Here is a 9883-nt window from a genome sequence, read left to right as displayed (position 1 = left end):
ATTAGATTATTTTTTGCCTTTTTAGTACTTGTCATTTGGCTTTAAGCCACATCTAGATGCTCTCAGCCCATCTTTAACCTCTAAAGACCTGCAGCACCTCCAGACCAGGAAGGAGGACTGCCTTCAACTCTTCAGTGAAGCTCAGAGTTTGGTAGCACATCAAGATGAAGCTCTACTCAAACTAAAAGACTTCTGTGATTTACAATAAAGTCAGAACTTCTCTACAGACATTCCAGGATGCTGTTGAAGGAAGAGGGAGCTGGGATGAATCCAAAGTCAGGGAAATAAATCAGGAACTTGGGGACTTTGCCAAGGAGTTAGCATGTCTGGAGGTGTCAGAAGAGGAAAGAACATCCTGCAGAGGGCTGGTGGATGATGTTGTGTTGAGCGTGCAGGTGCTTCAGAGAAGCTTTGGGACAAAGTAGAGTGAGGCAGAGGCACTAGCGGCCATGTGGAGATCCTTTAGGGGATGGAAGGAGCTGCTGCTTGGGAGTCAGTCAAAGCTGGAGGACAGAGTCAATATACCGTGGCCTACAGAAGTCAGCACACATGCCTTTCAACAGAGGTACAGTCACTAATGTTTTCTCTGCTATTACTGTCTGTAGACCCTTTTCATACCAATTCTGTGGCTGATATTTAATATCTGGTATTAAAATCTATTTTGAGTATGATTATAAGTGGACAGCGCTATATACATAAATAGAGGTGTAAACAAAATGTTTTCAGATCGCTCAAACCACATTCCACAAAACAGCGCATCATGTCATCACATTTGCAAAACTAATCCATTCTGACATCAGCAAAAGACCTTGATCAAAATAAGCACTTAAAACATCAGTTAAAATTGTGTATTATATTTTTAGTATAATTGTTAAAATATCTTAAATTGGAACTCTTTTGTTTCAAGTAGTTATTTTAGGGTAATGTAAACAATAAACATATATTAAATACAATAAAAAATATATATATAGTTACATTAGACTGAAAATTAGAAATATTTTATTTCTAGTAATGAATAAGTTTTTTTATGGTATATATATTTTTTATATATATATATATAGTGGTGTGTGTGTGTGTGTGTGTATATATATATATATATAAAATTTATAAATAATAAAATGTATCAATAGAATTACAATAACTTAATATATACAATTTAGAATAATGTGTATATTTATGAGCTTGGATTACAATATAAACTGTGCTTTACTGTTGTAAAAGTGCATTTTATATTGCAAAAAATGTGGACTACATATTGATCCATTTAGTTGATTACTGTAAGCAAATGTATGAGTTTTGTTATTTTACTCTAACAACGGCGAAGTTTGTGCTATGCGGTTTTAATAATATCTGTTTTTTTTCAGGTTGTGGTTGCTGAAGCAGTTGGAGGAAGAGATCCAAGCCCTACAGCACAGTCAGCTGTGGTTGGGAGAAAGAGGAGAACAACTGGTCCACAGAGACTCCGAGCTTGCAGGAGATGCCCAACGGGACATAGCCTTGGTCCAGTCCACCTGGGAGAGGACAAGGGCAATTATTGTGGAGGAGTGAGTATTTCGTTATCCAATCCTTATACATTAAGTGCCCATTGAAACTTAGTATGTTTAGATAGAAGAATGGATTGTCAAATTGAACTTGATATGGATGACTTATGGGAGGGAGAGGCTGGAGTGGGCCAGTGGGTTGATGGATGGATGTTCTGACAGGTTGCGACTGTTGCCATATTTAAATGCAATTTAGGTGTGGTTTATTGTTTGTGCGTTGTTAGAAGGATATGTGGGTGCATCTCTAAATAGATTATCCTTTGGATTAAAGAAACTGTAGAAAGGGGATAGTGTTTTGAGCCATTGCCAAGACTTGCAGTGCGTGTAGCTCTATTGATGTTCCCCTCACTTCGTGCTTAAAATCTGTGACTGGGCTGCTTGTGTTTGTCCCCATACAGCCATGACCTTTGTGCAAACCTTCTGGAGCTCTGTAGGGGATATCAGACCCTGAGAAGTTAATTGGTCATAAAAAATGATTGTCCCTACAAATGACAAATGTGTTATAAGTTAATGATAACATTGAGAATTGCCACTCAGTGTGCTATGGAAGCTAGTTAAAATCATTATATATTATTATTTCTGTATTTTGTTTTTGCAAAACTATTTTCTTAATTTGGATATTGCAAAAAAAAAAAGTAAATTCGTGATATCGACCAATTATTGGTTGTCATACAGTTATTCTCTTTTATTGGCCAGATTTTAAGTATTCCAAGGCATCCTTTATTCTTTATATTTATCATTTATATATCATTTTTATGATACAAGTAACAGTTCAGATAAAAATGAATTATTGATAGACAGAAAGAAAGAGAGAAGAAGGTTAAGCACTGTGATGTACAAACATAGATAAAGTAGTACAGTAGGTAAGTACAAACAAAATTCTATACATATGGATGGTGATGTAGAAGTGAAATATATGCATCCTTTATTCTGGTGAAACGAGTTTCTACTCTTTCAACTGTGGTCTCCTTATTATTAACATCACGTTATGCACAAGATGCACTGATGGCAGTGTTCATTATTGTGCAGATCTGTGAGAGGACGGATACAGACATCAGTCTTTATACTCGCTCCCTTGAGCTTTGGAATGACATTAATAAAATGGCTAATGAGATTGAGTGTTGGAGTGCCATCTCTGGAGCTGCCAGTCTACTCTCTGCTCATGACATGGAAGAACGCCTCTCTGAGTTCAAGGTGAGATCTTTTCAACCAAGGCGATTTTAACCTTGTAAAAAAAAAAAAAACAACATAAAACCAAAACATGGTACAAATAAGAACCCTAATTTCTGTGTTTGTACAGCTGGAGTTGGATAATAAGGAAGATGAACTGAAGATCTTGCAGACAAAGAGGACACAGCTAAAGGAACTGATAAGAACCCAGCACATATACACTGAACTGCAGGTACTCATCAGCAGTGGTTGTGATATTTGTTGCGATGCATGATGTTTCATCATCTAGTATGTAAAGAGAATCAGAAAACACACTGCCAGTCATGGCCACTGATAAACCCAGCACGTGTTCTTGTTCTTTTGAGGTGATGGCTGCAGATCTGAGGAAGCGGATTTCCCATGCTGCAGAGGTGTATGATCAAACCAAAGACATGTATAAAGACTTCATCTCCCAGAGGCCGCAGCTCCTAGATCTAATTTCCCAGATTTCAGAGCAGCTGAAGACCTCAGCGGACTTGCTTTCAGAGTTTTCAACATCCTCTGACCCAGAGAATTTTGTTAAGGTCAAGGTTAGTGAAGTGACTGAATTTTATTTAAATATAGAAGCAGAATTCTGCTATGTAGCCATTCAACATTCAATTAAAAATGATATAGGCCTACCCTGTATTTTGTTAGCTGGTTGAGAGGTCACAGAAGCAGTTAGAGGTGAGTCTGGATGTAGCAAGTGAGACTCTCAGAGCACTGTGTGGAACGTACCCGACTCAGCAACTGACCCTGTTGGGTGACGCCGTCTCCCACCTGGTCAAGAGGAACGAGGAAGTGACACAACTCCGCAGCCAGATCCTGGGGTCTCTTCAGGACACTCTACTGCAGCTCTTCAATGGTGAGTGTAACACTAAAAATTAATTCATGAATTAATAGCAATATTTTTAACATTGATTAAATGATAAAATGTACAAATCAAATGTTTCAATTTTTTTAAGAAGTCTCTTATACTCACCCAGGCTGCATATATTTGATTAAAAATACAACAAAACTGTTATATTGTGAAATATAATTACAGTTTAATTACAGTTTAAAATAACTGCTTTGTATTTTAATGTACTTTAAAATGTATTTTACAGTAGGGTGACCACCCGTCCCACGTAGCGCGTGCGCGCACAGCGTTTAAAGCCCAATTCGTGCGTCCTGCAAATTGAGACTGTGTCACGCATAATCAATGGTTGCTCAAAAAAAGTTGATCGCTCTATATCCTCGAGCCCCAGGCAGCCAAACGAACGTTACTTCACAGGTCAGCACTACTGCGAGAGTGGGATGAGAGATGAAGTTTACATCTTTATTATTTCTGTTTTAACGTTTTTCCTACATTGTTTCTATTAAAATATGTTATGTAGGGAATAACTCAGTTTAATATTTGACTAATTTACTGAGGTGGCATCGTTGTTAACTTACAAAAATGATGATAATTTGGTGGATAATTTACATTTTTCCGTTTATAACAGGTATTGTATTCTGATGTAAAATTAACAGTCGCATGAGGACGCTCCAAAATCATCTTATCTGAGCTCAAAATACTGCTTGAGCAAGTGTCAAGATACTAAAAGTAATAAATACATAATTATGGACGTTTACTTGTTTATTTTTGTTCTCAGTAAGTTATTTTAATAGCATTTAATGATTATGAAAATAAAAGCTTCTACAACATTTTTTTTATTAAATACCATCGATGAAACCACAAAGCTGACGTGGGAGGTATGTATAACTGCAATATAAAGTAATTTGAGTATTATTGCTATTAGTATTATTTTCTAGAATTAGGTACATGTAATATAAAAGTACACATGGCAATGTTTTGCAACAGCTCCAAGTCTCACGCGCAGTGTAAGCTAAACGTCACTGTCCGAATCCGTTCACTTATTTATTTGTTCACTCCTTCCTGATATAGTGAACTCAACTGCCATACACTATATAGGGATTAGTGAATGAGTGAATTCCCTTCCCTTGAGTTGTGATGTTAGACTTTTTGTTTTAAACTGTTCCTGTGGTGTTGAGCAACTACAATTCATTTTAATCCTATAATTTTATATTATAATTTATTTAAAGTGAATAAATTGTAATGAAAAATAAATAAAATAGCTAGTAAATCGTAAGTGGAAGTGCATCTGTCAATTCTGTCATGGATATACATCAGCAATTACACATGTTTAGGGGAATAGGGCATTATTAATATACCATGTAAGGTGGTATGTGCTAGAAATGGGTAAACCACTATCAGTGAGTCTGCGCATGGGGTGGGGTCACCGCCGCGCAAGGTGTCCCATATTGTCCCTCAGAAACATACCCCTTGTCCCCCCTGGGGTTTATTAGCAGGTGGTCACCCTATTTTACAGTATTCCTGTAAAGGCAAAGCTGAATTTGAATTACTTTTAATTCGGAGTAACATGATCCTTCGGAAATGTTATTATTTATTATAGTATTTACCATAAATTTAGTTTAGTTTAGTGTGTCCTTGCCAAATAAAGCACATTTCTTAATTTATATAAAAAAAAAAAAAAAAAAAAAAAAAAAAACAGACTTTGGAACAATAGTGTATGTCTGAGTTAGATGGGATTTTAAAACCACATACCATTAAATTGTCTCATGAATAGTTTATTAAAGGTATTTTATTTATTCATGTTTGATTGAAATGGTTCTGCATGGCACTCCCTAAAAACAAGACAGCCACACACCTGTGCCTCAGATGCTGACATTATGATTGCTCCTGGTGGAATTGGTCGAGCCTGGTCACTAAGACAACAGAGAGCTGATCCATCCATACACACCTACACAGTCCCTCTTTCCGAATGCAGCAACAGCTCACATATACTATTACTCATGGACTGTCAGTCTCTTTCTGTCTTTCCTTCTGCTAGAAAGAGCACATGCTTTTCACTGTAGGCTGTCTGAGTTGAGGGCTGTAATTGAGGACTGCTTTGAGCAAACAGGAGATGCTGTTGCTATTTCAGCCAAACAACAAAAGCTCAAGGTAGCATCATACAACAAATAAAATGACTCAGTCGTGTAATGAAACATTGCATCAGAGCAAAGCAACAAGGCAACTACCAATCAGAAGTGAAACATCGAAGAAGCATTTCAGACCTCCAACTAATAGGGTATTATGCCGGATTAGAAATTTGGGATTATTAATAACAATGGTTCATTATGTCCCTTATGTAATTGGATTAATTTATCCCCTTATTTTTAGACTGCAATAGAGGAAGTCATGGAGGGTGAAGAGCGCTTGGCTCGGGTTTGTGAAGATGGAGAGAGACTCCTCTTGCATCTCACCAAATGTGGGACTGGAAGCATACAGGAGCAACTGGACTCTTGTAAATATGCCTTGGATTTATTTGTTATGGAATGCCGACAGCGCATACAGGCCCTGGAAGTGCCAACCTATTAAATGGGTAAATTAAGTACAATCTAAGCTCAGGCACTTGAAATAAAACTTTATGCATTATATTTGATTATTTACAAAATGTCAAGACTATTATTAGCGTGCAAAACAGGACGGACACTATGGACAATAAAGGAGCGATTACACTGCAGACATTTTTATAATTTTTCAATAGGAATTGTCACACTAAATAATCCGGTTTTCCTATGCAAATTTCTCGTTGGGTTTAATTATGTTTATCTTGTTTTAACTGTGTCCTCTGTGTGGGTGGAGATTTGTAACTTAGCAATAACTGAAAACTGAAAATCCACAATACTTGTTTTTTTGTAGTCTTATGGAATTTTTTTTTTTTTTTTTTTTTTTTTTTTGTAGTGTAGTTTTGTACTTACCAGTCTTGAATTACATTATATTTCAATATAAGAACATTATCTGTTGGAAAAGCAGTTACAGTATTTATGGCTCTTGTCATCATTAGTTCTGTATTTCACACATAAACAGTAAATGTGACTGCACCTTGAGAGCTAAAGTTAGGAATTACTCATCAAATTCATCTTTTTAAAATCTTAAGTTTTCTGTAATTAAATCAAGGTTGGATTGTTTTCTGGGTGAGACAAACCACAAAATTAATCAAATTCATTGTTAGGACATTGCGTTTTTGTTATTTAAAGGTTAATACAAAAGGAAACCGGGTGCAAATTGTATATTGAAATTATACAAATATATTATAAAACAATATACCCAAGACAAAAAAAAAGTTCTGTTAAAATTAGATTAAATAATTTAGGAAAAAGAAACACCTGCAGAATTTATTAATAAATAATCAGCTTTTGAAGTTACAGTAGGTGTGTTTACCATCTGTGCATATGGCAAGATATTGTAACATCTGCTCAAATCAAAGTAGTGAAATTATTTTAAAACCCCCATGTCAACTTAATTATGATATTGTGACAAAGAAAACTGAAAATATGGTTTCCATCATTTTACCTGTGGTACTTAACTTGTAATAAAAATAAATAAAACATTTTAACATTTAAATTAAGATTATATTAATATAACAAAATTGAAACAAAAAATAAAATTAAGCAAGCACAGGTATATACAGGAAGATCATAGGAAACAAAAACTCTGAAAATCCACACATTTTGTGATCTAAAACAGTGATTTTGGAAGAAAAGAAAAACAGATTGATTTGCTGCATTTGTATAAGGTAAGTGTATTTGGTCTTATTAAGGTATGAAATGTGTGTGGTGGAGCTCAGCGGCTGGCTGCAACAGCTGGAGGAGAGACTGAAGACAGATGCTCCTCTGTGGGGTCAGAGTCAGTCTGCAGCCCCCGATTGTTCAGAAGAGCTGAGAAGAGTGGAGGAAATCCACAGAGTGCTGCTGATGAGGAGGTACATATGGACAGTCTGTGTGAGGCAGCACGTGTATGTGAGAATGTTCCAGTTAGAAGTAATTGTGCGTGTGTGCAAGTACATATACTTGTGTATTTTCCACACTACCATCCATCATGAATAAATATGACCTGGCTTTATCTTTTCTTTCACAGGGCATCTCTTGAACGTCTGTGTCAGTCCTCTCTCACCATAACAGAGTTGCTCTCAAATCATGAGGCTTTGCTGCAAGAGTACCAGGCATTTGAGGAAGCACTAAAGGCAGTGGAAGCCTGGCTAAAGGATGATGAGAAGAACTTAGAGACACTGGAGAACACGGAGGGGAATAAAAAGGAGGTGGAAGAGAAACTTGAGCGAGCACAGGTACATGCAGAAGAATTCAAGGAAACGAAAAACTGGAGAAATACACACATTTTGTGATCTAACAGTGGTTTTTGAAGAAAATACTTTATTTTTGTATAAAGTCATAAAAATGTAATTTGTATTTAATTAATATTTTTTAATCTAAAAAACGCTGTATTTTTGTACCAATCCTTATCCTCTGTATTTTGGCCAGTTTTGTCCTTTCACACATGAAATATGGCGTACAGTTCCCCAATACTGTTTAAGGGGAAGCAATATTTTTAGAATGGCTGGTCTATATCTGTGCAGTGGCTGTAACTTGTGTTTGTTTCCTCTCATCCAGGATATCCGGGAGAGGGCGAGGTAAAGCTCAACATGGCAGCCGGGAAGGCGGAGATGGTCATCAAGGACAGTGGAGAAGTGGAACGAGGAGTGATTTGGTCTAAGCTTCAGGAAGTTGAAGATGCATGGGCAGCACTGCTTTTGAATGCTATGAGCTGCCACAGGTAACCTGTTGACTTTCATGAGCTGAGTGATCTGGTTATAAAAGATTAACTTGACCCTAATTACAGAAGTTTAGGTCAACTGATAGTTGGATTTAGATAAAAATAAACCACGACAATGAAAACATCAATATTAATATAATTACTGGAGCCATTGGTGTATTTTGGGTCAAGAGTGAAACGAGTGGGAGCATAGTGATCTGTTTTTAAATTGGCATTTGTGCTTGACTGCAGGTGCCAGGCACCTGGGATTTTATTAAATTATACTCATCACCACTATAGTAACCAAGTTATTATCTGGCTCTATCAGTTTCAATTAACACCAAGGGTGTAATGATGGAGCTGTTTTTTTCTAATTATCTGCTAAATAATTCGGTCTGGGTTTGATAATAGGGTTCATCTATCTGTCTATCTGTTTTCCTGTTGGTTTATCATTCTATCTAGATAAATATGCTAAATAATACTGTAAAAATTGTATGAATGTAAAATATTAACATATTTGTAAAAATTTGTTCGTGGAGTCTTGTGCACAGCTGCAGAGACGACTGGAGGGAGTAGGGCTGGAGGTTAAAGGGTCTCCTTAGCCCCAGCTTGGAGACTGCGCTTCCTGTCATCAGATGTGGAGGACAACCAGGGAGCTCTGTGCTATCCGGAGGAGAGTGCGGCTGAACTTTACAAACGCACTGGAGACCCCGTCTTTAAGGAAGAAAAAATGGTTCCCCTCGGGGCACAGTATGAGGATGTCAAAGCCGCAGCAGAGGTGAAGTATTTGTTAATGTCTAGTGGATAGTTGTAGTGTAATAGTGAACGAGAGTGTTTGTTAAAATTGAAATGAGTTAATTATTGTTTTATCTTATTTAGGAGAGAGTCAGATTTTCAGAGGACGTTGGCCTTGAACATAAGAAGTGCATGGAAACAATCAGGGAGCTCACTGATTGGCTAATGGTGGTAGCAGGGGAGGAGCTTCAGCAACACTCTGACCCATCCGGTGACCCTTCAATCTTAAATTAGAAATTGACTGAAGTCCGGGTAATTAAATTAAAGAATATTAAAGATAAATTAAATATGATCTCTTTATAGCATGCCATACCACAGAAAATGTTTTGTTCCTACTATTATTTTGTGTCTCATTCATATTATGTTTAATAAAGTCCACCTCTGTATAAAATAAGCATGCAATTTATATATATTTCATTCCATTTTCATAATTCCGAAGCTTTTACACATTAATTAGACAAATTCCTTTTTTATGTGTGTTTACAAGCTTGTCTTCTCTCTGTGGAAAATGATAGAAAGAACCTTCATATTGTTTTCTCTCATTTACAAACATCATCTTTCACTCTGAATGGTGGGAAATGAAAAGAACAAATTCATTCTTCGTAGCAGATGAGATGGTGTGAGACTGCACGACAAACTATGTGAGATACTGATGATATGAAGGCATAATTGCATTTCATCTGCACATATGATTATGTGAGTGTGGGTGTATAAATAGATA

The 9883-nt window shown here is 36.5% G+C and overlaps 1 protein-coding gene across 2 annotated transcripts; it reads left to right on the top strand.

The window, feature by feature from the left end:
* The first annotated feature begins 61 nt into the window (after positions 1-61).
* Positions 62-7528, top strand: LOC127938713 (nesprin-1-like). 2 transcript variants are annotated; one of them, XM_052535533.1, is made up of 8 exons: positions 62-565; positions 1365-1544; positions 2571-2735; positions 2842-2943; positions 3077-3280; positions 3387-3594; positions 5956-6157; positions 7379-7527. In XM_052535533.1, exons 1-7 carry the CDS (start codon positions 470-472, stop codon positions 5982-5984), a joined length of 984 nt encoding a protein of 327 aa, XP_052391493.1. In that variant the 5' UTR covers positions 62-469; the 3' UTR covers positions 5985-6157; positions 7379-7527. The 2 variants fall into 2 exon arrangements, with proteins under 2 accessions (XP_052391493.1, XP_052391494.1); XM_052535534.1 differs by having other exon boundaries at positions 416-565; positions 5956-6079; positions 7379-7528.
* Positions 7529-9883: the final 2355 nt, after the last annotated feature.

This window comes from Carassius gibelio, chromosome A20, assembly GCF_023724105.1.
Source record: "Carassius gibelio isolate Cgi1373 ecotype wild population from Czech Republic chromosome A20, carGib1.2-hapl.c, whole genome shotgun sequence".
Taxonomy (NCBI): Eukaryota; Metazoa; Chordata; class Actinopteri; order Cypriniformes; family Cyprinidae; genus Carassius; species Carassius gibelio.
The sequence above is the reverse complement of the archived record's forward strand: the minus strand, read 5'-3'. Positions and strand labels throughout refer to the sequence as shown.